This window comes from Perognathus longimembris, unplaced genomic scaffold, assembly GCF_023159225.1.
Source record: "Perognathus longimembris pacificus isolate PPM17 unplaced genomic scaffold, ASM2315922v1 HiC_scaffold_5241, whole genome shotgun sequence".
Taxonomy (NCBI): domain Eukaryota; kingdom Metazoa; phylum Chordata; class Mammalia; order Rodentia; family Heteromyidae; genus Perognathus; species Perognathus longimembris.
Genome location: NW_025960647.1, coordinates 122,920 through 138,550, shown reverse-complemented (window position 1 = coordinate 138,550; position 15,631 = coordinate 122,920). Strand labels below are relative to the sequence as shown.

At 56.7% G+C, this 15,631-nt stretch overlaps 1 protein-coding gene across 1 annotated transcript; it reads right to left on the bottom strand.

Annotated features, from left to right (window-relative positions):
* Positions 1 to 185: 185 nt before the first annotated feature.
* On the bottom strand, positions 186 to 12,222 carry LOC125345051 (dehydrogenase/reductase SDR family member 4). Its single transcript, XM_048337302.1, has 8 exons — positions 12,063 to 12,222; positions 10,270 to 10,447; positions 5,730 to 5,831; positions 3,570 to 3,640; positions 3,423 to 3,474; positions 3,026 to 3,160; positions 2,592 to 2,647; positions 186 to 711 (listed from the first exon to the last, which is right to left on the bottom strand). The coding sequence occupies exons 1-8, from the start codon at positions 12,191 to 12,193 to the stop codon at positions 597 to 599; spliced, it is 840 nt and encodes a 279-aa protein (XP_048193259.1). The 5' UTR covers positions 12,194 to 12,222; the 3' UTR covers positions 186 to 596.
* Between the last annotated feature and the right edge of the window lie 3,409 nt (positions 12,223 to 15,631).

Sequence of the window (15,631 nt, the reverse complement as noted above, 5' to 3'; positions counted from 1 at the left end):
TCCCTGGGGTGTGAGGCGGAGGGTGGCACCCGGGAGTTCCCGAGTATCCTCTCCCAGCTGGCGGCTCCGCAGACACCTTGGGGCCGGGGCGGGGGGGGGGGGGGGGAGGGCAGGGCGGAGGGGTCGGGAGACGCCGGGATCCACCAGCCCAGACTTCTTCAGACACCCCAGAAGTGAGCCTGGCTGCGATCATCTGCACTTTATTTGCACTTCATTTGCAAGTTGTTAATTTCCAACCCGGCTTCCTCCCACTCCAGGTTCCCTCTCTCCCACATTTCCCCCCAATTTCCCCAGAGATCCAGGGGAAAAACAACCCAACAAAACAATAGACAACGAACTTGAGCTTCGCAGAGGAAGAAGCATCCTTCCAGCAGACTCGCTGCGCTTTCAGGGGAGGCCTCTACCCAGGGCCATGGCAACAGTGGAAAGCCTCCTCCTACCTCGAAGCCGGGAAGGCTGGACCTTAGCACGGGCAGAACTGATTGGATGGGGTGGGCAGGGCAAGGGGCAGAGGTGGGGAGGGCCAGATCTGCAGCTCGCCCACGAATGGGGACCGGAATCAACCTCTGCGGCGGCCGTGGGCTGTCTGCAGGTCCTCAGAGGCGAGACCGGGCGCCTCCCCCCACCACCACGGTCTCCCCAGTGATATAGCTAGCATCTTCAGAGCACAGGAAAGACACAATGCCTGCACACTCCTCCGGCTTGCCTATTCTGGGGAACAAGGGAAAGAAATAAGCAAGTGAAAACCAAACAGGCCCACAGAAAGTGAAATTTGCTTGCCCAAGAAGGATCAGAAGCTACACAGTGGTGGCTCAAGCTTGTCCTCCTAGCTACCCAAGGAGACTGAGATCTGAGGAGCGTGGTTCAAAACCAGCCTGAGCAGGAAAGTCCATGAGAGTCCAATGAACCGGCAAAAAAGCCAGAAGTGGAGCTGTGGCTCAAGGGTAGAGCACAAAAGCTCAAGGACAGTGCTCAGGCCCTGCGTTGGAGCCCCAGGACCAGAAACAAAAAGTGTTATCACGATTCTAAGCTGTTATAGTTTAGTATAAGCACAAATACTGTGTCCTGCTTAAATATATTCTATTCAAATATGGAGACACTGTTTCTTTTAGGAAGCTCAGAACACCGAAATTCAAAGTCTTATTAATAAAATGGTGAGCAATTGTTTCATATTTCAGAAGAATTTTTTCACGCATGTACATACTATTCAAGTGTCAGGAGTCTGTATGACAGTAAATGGTGTGATTAAGTGATCCCATCTGTGCTGGTTCAATGTACTATTTCAGGAATCTATTTTTGTTCCTTAAGGTCATGTTCATTTGGTAAGAACTTGTTCATTTTCACTGTTTGTATTAATAATTACGTAGTTAGGGAACACTTGAACAGGCATAGAATGCTCTAGAGGTAGGCAGAATAAGAAACTTGAGTCTAGAAGGCTTGGATTAGTGATTCTCCAACTTGCATGTTGCGACTAAGTAGGCTTAACAAAAACAAGAATGTGTAGGTTCCACTGTGGGGTAATGAAAGACGCATCTCCGGGAGTGGGGTCTGAGCAAGTGCAGTTGAAAAGGCTCCCCAGAGAATTCTAATGCATATCCAGCGGATCGCCATGGGGCTAGACCCTTCACTGGAAGCTCTGAGATGACACTACCCTGCCTTATTAATGAATCATGAACTAGACCTGCAGCTCGAGCCTGACATCAGAACGGCTTTGGGAGGACTTGAGAGGGTCAGGGATGTTTGGGCCAGTAAGCAGGGAGGGACTGCTCACATTTGTCCTTGAGGCGTCACGATCGAGAAGCTAAAGACAAGCATGCTCAGAAGACAGTGTCTCCTGCCTGTTATCTTAGCTACCCAAGAGGCTGAGAGCTGAGGATTGGTTCGTAGCCGGCCTAGAGAGAAAAACTGATGGGACTCTTGTCTCTATAATTAATAAACAAAAAGCCAAGAAGTAGAGCGGTGCTTCAGGTGGTGTAAAGCACCAGCCCTGAATAAAAAAGCTAGGGGACAGTGCCCAGGCTTCTAAGGTTAAGCCCTAGTACACACACGTACACACACACACACACACACACACACACACACACAGTTGGAGAGACAAGTTGGAGAGAGGCATGGAACTTAGAAGGAAGTCTAGCAAAGATGTCTGAATAATTTAGCCAGCCCATTAGGGAAGAGAACAATTTCCTCCGGCGAAGGAGTTGAGGGCTTAGCAGGGCTCTTGGCTCCTTTTCTTTGGACGGTCGGATCATCCATCTGAGTTGTCGAAACATGACTGTGTATTCAAGGGGGAACTGAAGGCTGGGTTGGGTTTTCAGTCTCCACGTGTGCCGGGAGGAGGAGGAAGACAGCGGAGCGGAGGCCCCCGCCCTGCTCCCCTCTGCCGAAACCCCCGCACCCCTGCTGCTTGCCAGGGCAGCAGCATGGGTGGAAAGAGCCCGGGAGGACTCGTGCTGTGGACTTGTGAGGTCTGAGGAGCCGTGGAGAGCATGCCCGCGGTACCTGGGGCACCAGGACAGGTGGCGGGGGGGGGGGGTGCCCAGGAAGAGACGCGCCCCCCCCCCCCCCGCCTCAGCTTCCCGGTGGCAGCTCACCTTCTAATATTCATTTTTTCTTTGACGGTGTCCTCCCGTGCCTTGTCCATCCAAAACTGCGGGACGAAGGAGAAGGAAACGGAGGGGTGGCGAAGGCGGGAAAGTGCCCGTGCCCAGGGTGACCGCGAGGGAGGGTGGAGAGACGCCCCCTCCACTTCAGGCTCCCAGACCTCCTCCCCACCCTTCCCCACTTCCTTCCTTTCGGGTCCGAATGCGGCGTTCTGCTGGCTCTCCCCAGTGCTCATGCCCCGGTGTGGGCGGGTCGTGAACGCCCGGCCCCCCTCCCACAGCTCAGGAAGGGGAAGGGGGCGCGTCTGTGGGGAGAGGGGCTGCCGGGGAGAGGAACGCGGAGGAGCCCAGGGAAGGCAGGCCTCTGACTCGGGGCTCCCCCCACCCCGAAGCCGGACGCCTCTCAAGGGGCTCCGCCTCCTCACCACGCTGCTGAAGCTGGTCTTGATGAGTCCCGGCGCCAGGCAGTTGACGCGGATGTTCTTGGGGGCCAGCTCGATGGCCAGGTTCTTGTTCAGGCCCAGCAGGGCCGTCTTACTCACGTTGTAAGGGCCCAGGCCCTGGGGAAAGCGCCGGGTTAGCCTCGGAGCTTCTGGGCCGGGGACAGGACCGGCCGCGCGCCTCGCACCAGGCTTGGCGCGCTGGGGAAGCCGTCCCGCGCCTCGCACCGGCTTGGGGCTTGGGAGGCGAATAAATAACTGTTTATTGTAAGGGATTCGGAGGTAGGGTCCTGAAAGGGGATACAGACTCGACTGGGTAAGTAGAGGGGTGGAGGAGGCGGGAGGGGGGACGGGGTGGAAGAGGCGATGGAGGGGTTCTTACGGAAAACGGGAAGAAGGCCGCTATGGAGCCCACGAGCACCACGGAGCCCCCTCTGGAAGAGAGAGAGAGGACGCGGGTCACTTTCCTGGCGGACACCCCCGCCCGCAGCCCCGCTCTCTCCCTCCCGAACCCCCCCCCCCGCCGTACCCCCGTTTCTCCATCTCTGGCACCACTGCCTTGGTCATCATGGCTGCGGCCTTCACGTTGATGTCCAGAATCTGCAGCCAAGAAGAAACAGTGAGAAGGGCGTCGGGGGGCTGTCGGAGGGGCGCTGGGGATGGCGGCGGGCGCCCGGGGTGAGTTCATTAGAGCCGAAGGGCATTTCAGGGATGATTTACCTGGACCCGACAAGGGAGCGCCAGGGCTCAGAGAGAGAGACAGCCGCTTCAGGTGGATGACGATGGCAGGGAGGTCAAGTTTCTTTCTCCTAACCAGCTCAGAGCGAGCCTCGGTTCTTAGGGTTGCTTTGGATTTGAGTCCCCCCGCCCCCCAGAAGTGGGTCACTCCCTGGATTTGTTCTAGAGTGGGCCCTACTTCTCAGGGAGGATGCAGCCTGACTTGGGGGTCCCTAGGGTGGTCCTAGTATTTCCATGGCTTCTAAGCAAGGAAGTGGAATGTTCCTGGCCCTCCGGGACTCTCTAGACAATGAGGTATTTTGGGGGAAAGTTGGGCGTGAGCCTCAATGAAAACGTCTACGTTCCAAATGTAAAACACGTAGCCAGGGGCCAGGGGCTCACGTCTGTGATCCCAACTACTCAGGAGGCTGAGGATCTGAGGATTGTGGTTCAAAGCCAGCCTGGGCAGGAGAGTCTGTGAGACTCTTATCTCCAATAAACCACCAGAAGACTGGTACAGCGCCAGCCTTGAGCTGAAGAGCTCAGGGACAGCACCCAGGCCCAGAGTGCCAGCCTGGAAAACACACACCACGTTATTTGTTTAAAAAATGATTTTAATTTGGTCTCTATTTAGAATGTCCACAAAAGATGCTTCTTTAGACAACATCAGAACCAGGATCTGGTTTAACGAAGGACACTTGGCACTTCAGCCTTATGTGTGTGAAATCCTGATAAACAAATTATAATATTTTAATATTCTTAGTTAATTTATTTATTTACCTTTTTTTTTTGTTCCAGTACTGGGGCTTGAACTCAGGACCTGGGTACTAGGATTACAAGCTGGGCTACTAGCTCCTGGTGTAGTATCCTTAAACTTCAGTGCTAAGAAATCATTGATATCAGAATGAAAAGGAAAACCATGGGAGAGCATAAGAAATTTACCATTTTCAAATCCTGTGGGAATAGTAACCATAGCAAACAAAGACAAACGTTTTAATTAAAGCTTTGTAATTAAAGGATGTAAGTAGGTGAAATGTATTACGAGTGTGATGTAATCACCACGTTCACATAAAAACCGACATTCTAACATTTGAATTGAGATATCAGGGACTGCACGTGTGGCTTCAGTGGCACAATAGACACTTGGTGAGCACGAGGGCCCAAGTTCAAACCCCACAGAAACACAGCAATGACTGGGACATCTGCATGTAGGTTTTCTGAGTATTAACTACAGTTAGGGGGACAGGTCTTGGCTTCAGCTTGGATTAATCCTAGATACTTGGGTGGCAGTGATGGGTATGGAGGCTCAAGGATAGTCTGGGCAAAAAGAAGTTTGCTAGACTCCATCTCAACCGGTGGCCCAGTGCCGTGGTTCCACCCAGTTAGCCCTGCTTGAGGGGGAAGCACAATGGTTGGAGGCGCTATGTGCCTGTCATTCCCAGAGACACGGGAAGCACCAATAGGATTGCGGCCCGGGTGGGCGGGGCCTAAGGCAAGACAAAAATGCTTCAGAAGGACTGGAGGTGTGGTGGAGACTGCCTAGCAAGGCCTTAGTACTGGGAGAGAGAGGGAAAGGTGAGAGGCAGAGGCTGTTGTAAGTGGCAACCCTGGTAATTTTGCTAGAATTGATATTTCATCGAAGCAGCAGCTATTCATGTTTCCCAACGAATGCAAAAGCATTCCTAAGTCTTGGCAGCTGCCAAGCGGATGGGTGGGTGTGCAAGTTTAAGTGGATTAGTTGTTGGCCTATTAGCTGCCATGTCCCGACTGGAACTACGTCGGGAAGAGGAGGGAGAGCTGGGGAAGAGAAGCACAGGACGGTTGGCCCAACGCACGTGGGAGGAGAGAATGGGAGGGAGGACGGGGCAGAGGGGCGCGCACCCCCGGCCGGCCCCGTCCCGGGCGCGTGCGGGGTACATCCGCGCTGGCTGCTCCCCGAGGCCCGCCCCCTGCTGCTGGCACACGCGCTTACCTTGTCCCACACCTCCTCGGTGACGTCCATCAGGTTCCCATAGAAGGGGTTGACGGCGGCATTGGAGACGAGGATGTCAATCCCCCCGTGAAGGTTCACAGCCTGGAGGGGAGGCAAGTCCGGGTCAGGGCTCCAGGCCAGAGAAGGGGATGCCATGTGGATAAAGGACTTCTTCTCAGGAACGCCTATTAAGCCTACCCGGAATAAGGACCCTGGGTTTTACTGCTAGCCGTTGAAGGTTGTCTTGTTTCTTTTGCCTTCTCTCTAGCCTGCCTCTTCATCTAAGGATGTGTCTGACTCGTTCTCCTACATTTCCCCTTTAGGGAACATCTTCAGTCTCATTCCCTCAACATTCACCTCAAAATCTATTTCTGGACCGGTAGACCCGCCTGTTCTTTTCACACTGGGTCCCAACCCCATTTCCTCCAGGGCTGCCTGTCCATTGTCTTTGAGTAAGTTACTCCAGTCTCACAATCAACTTGTCCACACTCGCCTGAATGAGGAAAGAGGTGTCACTAGACTCAGGTAAAGCTACCACCGGGAAGGGCCTCCTGGTAGAGGTGACGTCCAGGGACATTCACACAACACAGAGATGATATATTAGGACTGGCTAAGAGCAGGAGGCCCGCCCATTTGGTGTCTGGGAGACGTAAAGGGCTTTGCTCAGTCAACAAAGCCAGGCGGTGGCGGCGGAACTAGTCAGTCTCCCGCGGCGGAGCACGGAGCTGGTTCCCAGGCACCTTCAGAAAGTGAGGTGCGATCGTTACACAACTAACGATAAAGACACGACTCTAGGTTTAAAGCAGTTCCACACTCAGCCTCGATGCCATTTTTTTCTCCCTCTTTCTTGTTTTTGATCCAGAGGCATGGAAGACGTGAGGCAGAAGAAACCCAGGTTCACTGAACAAAGGAGGTTCTCCTCCGTAAGTTGTAAGTAGGGGGAGGCTTGCATCAGGGCAGCGGATGGCCAAGGAGAAGCTGCCAACGACGATTGTCAATACAAGCCAGACTAAAACCAGACTTTGCATTTGCCTAGATCTGCAATTTGGATGGCTTGGGCAAGCAGCAGTAAACGGGCTTCTGATCAACTCTGTGCCTCAGATTTGGCACACAAAGGGTGTTATTAACAATACACACCATCTGTTAGCTTCGCCTTTTAACTAATTATTCTTGCTAACTAGTTGCTAAGCTGAGTTGTTTCTACATTGCTAAAGCAATGCCCTAGCTGTCAATAGGTAAATTTAACAAAATTTAAAGTCACATCATCTTTTGAAACCAATACCTTTCTCGTGCTCTCTAATTTTTGGTGTTGTGGTAGTAAATCCCGCTCATCCACTCAGACTCAAGGGATGGCAAAGTTACTAGGAAAGCTAAGTTGAAAAAAAGGGATGTGTCTGATGTTCTGCGAATGAGTAGTGTGTGTGTGTGTGTGTGTGTGTGTGTGTGTACAGAAAGATGGCAGGGCATACTATAGTCACTAGAGAGCTCTTGTCCACTCCTATGTGCCCTGTCTCCTTAGCCTTCTAGGCCTTTCAGCACAGAGGAGAAAAGGCTGAAGGGTGTGTGTGTGTGTGTGTGTGTATGTGTGCACGCTGGTCCTATGGTTTGAACTCTTGGGTACTGTCCCTCAGCTTTTCTGCTCAAGGCTAACGTGCTACCACTTGAGTCACAGCTCCACTTCCAGCTTGTTTTGTTTGTCAGTCCTGGGGCTCGAACGCAGGGCCTGGGCTCTGTCTCTGAGCTTTCTTTTTTCCCTCAAGATTAGCGCTCTTCCACTTTCAGCCACAGCTCCACTTCTAGTTTTCTGGTGGTTAACTGGAGATAAGAGTCTCACAGACTTTCCTGCCCGGGCTGGCTTTGAACCACAATCCTCAGTTCTCAGCCTCTTGAGAAGCTAGGATTCTAGGCTTAAGCCACGGGTACCTGGCTTAGCCTTTCTTTTTAATTAAAAGTTGTTATTATAAAGGTGGGACCCCGAGGGGCTACCCTTTCATTCTTTTTGGACAGTGTTACCTTTCCTCCGCTGTCTCCCAAATTTCCCCTCCTGTGCCTGCCTGTAAGTCACATTTTCACCATGGTGTCTCGTGAGGACTACCGCTGCATTTGTTCAGCCTCCGTCCCGCCTCTTCCGTGCTCTACCTTCCAGGGTTTTTTTTTGGTGATTCATTGGAGATAAAGACCCTTACGGACTTTCCTGCCTGGGTTGGCTTCAAACCATGATCCTCAGCTCTCAGCCTCCCGAGTAGCTAGCATGACAGGCGGGAGCCCTCACGGCTGGCTGAAGGCTGAGTTCTGACTGAGCAGAACAAAAACCACCTAAGCTGAACGAGAACGGTGCCTACCATCTCTCTGGTTCCTTCTAAATCTCGTCGTAGATTGTGTGATCACTACACTAAAGTGGTTTGTCTTTGGACAGCAGTTTTTTTTTTTAAAGTGGAGAAATTGCCAATGTGTTTTCTACCACAGTAGCGGCCTCCTCATGGCGGCAGGTTTTCTCAGTGCAGGGCAGCAGCTGGCCGCAGTCAGATAGATCTCAAACGGCTGGTCATTGCCTAGTACTCTGCACTCGGGTATCAGTCATACAGACTTCCCAAGTTGTTTTGACTCATCTTCCCTATTTCTCAGTTTTTTGACATGTGGTTGAGGAAAAAAAGTTGGTTGGTTCCCCTCAAATGTTTTGCTGGACTGTCCATTCTGGTCCCATCAGCACTACTTTAGACAGGGAGGACAGCAACAGCTTTCTCAAGAGCGTCCTTGGCTCAGGGTTTTCTGTAGTTAGCCTTCCTACCATGGCTGGGTTATCAGTGATTAGCTATCGTTTCCATCTTGCTCAAACCCTCACGTGGCTTCTTATTCCCTCGGAGACCTTTAAATGCCTCTAGGAGGTCACCCTTCCTAGGCCGCCCATTTCCCAGTCCTTGCAGTATGGCGCTGTATGCTGTGGACTCAGAATTCCCCTCTGTCTGCCAGTCCCCCCGCGGCTGCCTGCGATTTGGTAAGGTCACCTGGAACCCCATCCTGACTCTAGCTCTCCATTCCCACTCCTCAGAGTGTAGTTCAAGTCCTATTTGGGCAGGCCTGAAGGATCTGCTAGCTAGACCTGTCATAGGCCAGAGGACTTTTATCTAAGGATCCTCCCCCCCCCGCCCCCCGCCCATGCCAGCCCTGGGGCTTAACCTCAGCGCCTGGACACAAGGCTGACACTTGACCACTTGAGCCACAACACCACTTCTGGATTTTTTCCCTTCATTTTTTTGCTAGTTAATTGGAGATAAGAGTCTCGTGGACTTTCCTGCCTGGGCTGGCTTTGAACCGAGATCCTCAGATCTCAGCCTGCCGAGGAGCTGGGATTAAAGGCGTGAGCCACCGGTGCCTGGCCTAAGTAGGATTCTGATAATTCTGAGAGGGCCAGGGTTTGACCACTGGCACTGGAAAATAAAAGGAGAGGAGAGGTTACTATATCTATGTCAAATGGTTAGTCACTGACTGGCTTAGGACCTTTAAACATCTCCCTTTACTCTGAGAATCAAGGTCCCATTCTCAGGTTCTGTCCATCAGCCTGTGCCACGATGCAAGATGACCTTCTTAGGCCGACACTTGTTTGCAGGCACATTCCCTAGAAAGGGAGTTGATGGATCTGTCCACACTACCTCTATCCACCATTGCTTACGACTTCCTCTTCTGAAGGGATGACCTGAACTACCTCTGCCAAGCTTCCAAGCTGTGGGCACAGTGCCCCGCTCCGCCTGCGTGGGGAGGTGCTCCCGGGCACTCGGTTGCGTGGGGAGGGCGAGGGAGCCTCCTCCGTCGGCTGGTTTGTACCGTCTTTGCAGCTGGAAGGTGGCGTCAGGCACCGACTCAAAGTCTGGCTCCGATGCTTTCTTTGTGATTAAAGTCCATATCTGCACCCAAGGCCTGGCTGTGTGTTAGTGAAGCAGGCGCTGTAAGCACCCGTCACAGCAGGGGATCCGGACTGAATCACAGCTCTTTCCTATTGGCTGGGAGACCGTGGGGAGTGGCCCCAGCTATCTGAAAACAAGAAGAACAACCCTTGCCTTGCTTGGATTCCTTCCAGCTTCAGAGAAAGACTGTGTATGCCTCCACGCAGGGGATGGTTGGAATATGGCGGGCGGGTGGTGGTGACTTCCTGGGGACCGGGTAGGCGGAAGCACGGGCGGCTGTTTGATCATGAGTGGGAACATCTATTTTGTGATTGTATTTACCTTTCTCATCTGCTCGATTACACAAAAGGACAAGAGGGCCCGGCCCAGTGCCCCTTCTCTTGGCAGAGACAATGCAAGCTTGAAGCAGTAGGGTGGTTGTACATTTTCTGATCGGAAGCAGACAGCTCTCAGACTTCAGGGTGTGGACATGACAGGAATGAGCTAGGGCACTAGTGGGGTGCTTAGATGCACCCTTCAACTTTAGTTAATGGTCTTGTGTTGCATCTCACCAGCGCCGTCTAGGGAGGCAGGGACGAAGGAGCGGATCTGCTCCCTTCTGCCGCCTCCTGGCTGGACACCCCACCCCGGGCGCTCACCGTGGCCACCAGGCGCGCCCGGTCCTCGGCCTTCCCCACGTGGCACACGGTGCCCGCCACGCTCAGCCCCTCGGCCCGCAGCGAGGCCACGGCGCGGTCCACGTGCTGCTGCTTCCGGCTGCTGACCACCACGTGGGCCCCGTCCTGCGCCAGACGCCGCGCGATGGCCAAGCCGATCCTGCCGGGCGGGGAGGACAAAGGCTCGTCACAGCCCGGGCAGGGCCAGGGGCTCCCGGGCCGGGCCGGGGGGCGGGATTCAGCCCTCCCGCTGCTTAATCCCCGCGTGCCCCTATAGAGCGAGAGCAGACGTCATGGTGGCCATCGCCAGGCGGCCCTCGACGTCGGGTCCCCAGGCCCGACATCACCCCGATACCTAATGCGGGCAGGAGTCAGGAGTGAGATGGGGTGCAGCCGCCGCCATGCCGGCTATCTGGGGGTCTCCCTTGCAAGAATCCCCGTCCCCAAAGATCTCCCTTACCAGGGAGAAACGGGGCTACCCTTAGTTACGCTTTGGGGTCGGGTGGGAAAGGAAGGTTAAAAATGGAAATGTCCTCATTGGAATAAAGATCCCGTATTTTCCAGTTGCTGGCCACCAGCATGCTTGTGAAGTTACCGAGTGACATTCCCAGCCTAGCCCCGAGCATCTCATGTAACCTGTATTTCATATTTATTTATCCAACTTATCTATCCATCCATCCATCTATCTATCTGTCTATCTATCTATCTATCTATCTATCTATCTGCCTATCTGTCTATCTTCTCATCTATCTATCTATCTATCTATCTATCTATCTATCTATCTATCTATCTATCCATCTATCCATCCATCTATCTATCTATCTATCTATCTATCTATCTATCTATCTATCTATCTATCTATCTATCTATCTATCTATCTGCCTATCTGTCTATCTTCTCATCTATCTATCTATCTATCTATCTATCTATCTATCTATCTATCTATCTATCTATCTATCTATCTATCTGTCTGTCTGTCTGTCTGTCTGTCTACCTACCTTACTTCCTATTTTTGTGTGGATACTGGGGCTTGAACTCAGGCCTGGGCACTGTCCCTTAGCTTTCTCTCTGGAGGCTGGTGCCCTGCGGCAGGAGTCAGTTCCTCTTCCGGGTTTTCGGTGGTGGATGGGCATGGGCTCACTGACTTCCTTGCTGGGCTAGCACTGAACCGCTGCCATGGGACCCCCGCCTCCCGAGGGGCTGAGGCTGCAGCGTGGGTCCCTGGCCCTGGGCTCCGGATTTCCCGTGGATGAGGCACTGCCATCCAGCCAAGTCCTCTGGGCTGAGAAACGGGAGGGCCAGCGGGGCGGCGGGGCGGCGGGTGACGCGGGCCAGGCCCGGGGGCCACCGTGGGTTGACTGGAACAGGAATCTGGATGGACTGCGAGCCTCGCGTCCCACCTGGACGAGGGTTGGGGCGGGCGGCTGGGGCCTGGTCTTCCCGGGCTCCAGGGGGCGCTGTGGATCGGGGCGGCCCGGGGCGCGGGGAGGCCGCGCGGGGCGCGCGGGGCGCGGGGAGGGCGCGCGGAGGGCGCGCGGGGCGCGGGGAGGGCGCGCGGGGCGCGGGGAGGGCGCGCGGAGGGCGCGCGGGGCGCGCGGAGGGCGCGGGGAGGGCGCACGGGGCGCGCGGAGGGCGCACGGGGCCGGCACCGCGCTCGGGGGCAGCGGCGCTCGGGGGGTGGGGGGTGGTGGCGCGCAGGGCGCCGGCCGGGGCTCGGCGCTGGTCCCCGGGTCGCCTTCCCGGGCCGGGCCGCGGGCCCCGCGCCCCGCACTCACCCGTCGGTGGAGGCCGTCACCAGGGCCACCTTGTTCTCCAGCGCGGGCCGGCGGGTCGCCGCGGAGCCGGCCATGCTCGCGGACCTGCTCGCGCGCGCGCAGCCGCCCAGCAGCCGTCCGGCCCGGTGCATGGCTCGCCCGCGGGGCCGCGTCCACTGGGCTCGGCGGGGCGGGGCGGGCGGGGGCCGGGCCGGGCGGGCAGGGCCGCCTCCGCCTCCGCCCTCCGCCCCCCCCCCCCCCTGGCCCGCCGCCAGGACCCTGCCCCGCTGGGCCACCTGCCCGCCCCGCCCGCCCGGCCCGGGCTTCCCGCTTCCCGCAGGGCCGCCGCGCCCCGGCTCCTCGCTCCGCCCCCACGTGCGCGCCCTCTGGGTGTGGGGAGGCCCGGACGCAAGAGGAGGCTTCGAATTGCTTTCTCCTGCTCCCTCAAATCCCAACATACAGTGTGCGTGTGCATGCGTGTGAGCGTGTGCGCGCGTGTGTGCGCGCGTGGGGTGGTCCTGGGTCTTGAACTCAGGGCCTGGCTGCTGCCCCTGAGCGGAGCCTTCTGCTCAAGGCCAGCGCTCTACCGCTTCTGAGGTGTCTCTTGGGTTACTTTCCGAGTGGTTAATCAAGAGTCTCCCGACTCTCCTGCCGGAGTGGCTTCCAGCCTCGACCCTCGCTCAGGCCGCAGCCTCCGGAGTAGCGGGGGTTCCAGGCGTGGGCCGCCATGCCAGACCTTCCGATTTCTCCAAGAAAGAATTCTACTTTGAGCTGAGCGCTGGTGGCGCGCCCTTGTCATCCTACCTACCCAGGAGGCGGGGACCTGAGGACCCTGCCTCCCAGCCAGCCAGCCAGTGGGGACCCTGCCTCCCAGCCAGCCAGCGCGGACCCTGCCTCCCCGCCAGCCAGCGCGGACCCTGCCTCCCAGCCAGCCAGCGCGGACCCTGCCTCCCAGCCAGCCAGCCAGCGGGGACCCTGCCTCCCAGCCAGCCCGCGGGGACCCTGCCTCCCAGCCAGCCAGCGCGGACCCTGCCTCCCAGCCAGCCAGCCAGCGCGGACCCTGCCTCCCAGCCAGCCCGCGCGGACCCTGCCTCCCAGCCAGCCAGCCAGCGCGGACCCTGCCTCCCAGCCAGCCCGCGCGGACCCTGCCTCCCAGCCAGCCAGCCCGCGCGGACCCTGCCTCCCAGCCAGCCCGCGGGGACCCTGCCTCCCAGCCAGCCAGCGCGGACCCTGCCTCCCAGCCAGCCCGCGCGGACCCTGCCTCCCAGCCAGCCAGCGCGGACCCTGCCTCCCAGCCAGCCAGCGCGGACCCTGCCTCCCAGCCAGCCAGCGCGGACCCTGCCTCCCAGCCAGCCAGCGCGGACCCTGCCTCCCAGCCAGCCAGCGCGGACCCTGCCTCCCAGCCAGCCGGGGCAAGAGAGTCCGGGAGACTCTTCATGTCCAACTAACTACCAAAAAAGAGAGAGAAAGAGCCAGAAGTGGAGCGGTGGCTTGAATGGCAGAGTACCAGCCTGGAGCAGAAAAGCTGAGGGACGGAGCCCAGGCCCTGAGTCCAAGCCCCGCCACTGGTGGGCGCGTGTGCAAGCGTGTGCACACACACAGCAGGAGTCTACACAGGTTACGGCTCAGAGGAGGACGGTATTTTGAGGCCGTGAAGACGGTGGTCTTCATGGAGTCTACTCCACGAGGGTAGAGGAGCCCAGGAAGCAAATGTCATGGGAGGCCTGTAGCTGCCCATAGGCCCGGCACTGCCCTCTCCTCCGGCCCAAGGTCTCCGCCATCTTCACAGTCCCGGAGGGCAGGCGGCAGTGGTCAGCAGAGTGCAGAGCTGGAGACCAGGATTGTCTTGGAGAGGACTTCCCACATCCCAGGACTGCGCGTGGCCCAGGGCTCGAGGACGCACCGAGAACTCCGGGGCGCTCAAGGTCCCCCCCAATCACACAGAGAACTCCGGGGTGCCCAAGGTCCCCCCAGTCACACCGAGAACTCTGAGGCGCTCAAGGTCCCCCCAGTCCAGGACTGCGTGTAGCCCAGAGCTCAAGGACACACCGGGAACTCTGGGGTGCTCAAGGTCCCCCCAGTCATCCTGCCCCTAGCTCTTCACCTCCGGCCTAGTTCAATAAATATTTGCTGACTATAAAAGCACTTTATGAACTGTAAACTACTAAATGCATAGTAATTATTGCCACCACATAGTAATTACTGTTGCTGCCGCAGGCCAGAGCCTTCATCCGAGCTGAGAATGTTGAGTAGATGATGAATAAAGTCCTCCACAGCTATAAATTCCAGACCCAAGACTTCAGCCTCCGTTCCTGCCAAGTGGGCTGAAATGATCTCCCTCCTGGGTTTCTGGGAGAATTCATAAATCTGGATGGCTGGCGTACACGATAGGAAAGCTGAACATACCCAAGTGCCAGCGTCTGCCTTGGTTTAACCCACGGGCTGCCAAATGCTACGTGGAGAAACGGGCCTGGCCTGGGGTGTGCCCAGCAGTTTGAGGCAAAATGAGAAAATAAAGACAATCTAAGGAGTTTGCTAAAGCTAAGCGTATTTAACTTAACAGGGGTCCCTCGTTCTTCAGTGTGCCTTTGCTGTCATTTTGGAGCTAGTCTTTTCTTTGGGAAAGGATGCTTAAAGCAGATGGGGAGGTTTGGAAGAGCGCTGTGAGTTGGTGAGCTCCCCAGTCTGTCAACCTTCTGGCAGTCCCTGAGACGGGAGGGGGGGGGATCCTGGTGTGGAATCGGCTGGGGGAGCCTCGGCGTCACTGGATTCCTCCTCGCTGAAGGTTTCCTCGGGTTTGTGAGGTCAGCTGAGAGGCTGACATGGGTTTCGCAATCAGAAGCGTGTGTGACAGTAAGTGACCCGCACTGGACTTCGGGTGGGCGTCTCCGTGGAGGAGGCACAGTTGTAGCCCGCAGCGTATCCTGATGCGACGGGAGAGCCCAACTCCAGTTGTCTCGGTGTGGAGGGCGAGCTGACGCTGCCTGGTGCCCTTCAGTCTGAGCCTCATGAATTATTGACGGGGACAGACAGCCCCGCACGCCCCTTCCTCCTCCGCTGTGGGGAGCCAATGCGCGGTGGGAGCCCTTCCCGGCTTCCTTCCTCCACGCGGGGCGGGGCCGGGCCGGGAGGGCGGCCAGGGCACACCCAGCCCCCCTTGCCCTCCGAGATGGGCATCGCCAGCAGGAGGCGAGGGTGCGTGACGGGCAGAGAGGGACACACTGCAGAAATCAGACGAGCCTCAGGACAGAGTCATGTCCTAGGTGCTTGGTGAGCATCACGTGGCTCCCCTCCGCCTGGCCTGGCCTGGCCTGGCCTGGCCTCTCCTCTCCTCTCCTCTCCTCTCCTCTCCTCTCCTCTCCTCTCCTCTCCTCTCCTCTCCTTGCCTCATATTTCTTTCCTTTCTGTTTCTTTCTTGCCTTCTTTATATCTCGTTCCTTTTTTCCCTCCGTCCCTCCCCTTCCTCCCTTCTTCTTTTATGCTTGTCCTGGGGCTTGAACTCGGCCTGGTGCTGTCTGTGAGCTATCTATGCTCACGCCTCTACCACCTGAGCCACAGCGCCACGCCCAGCTTTTTGGTGGATAATTGGG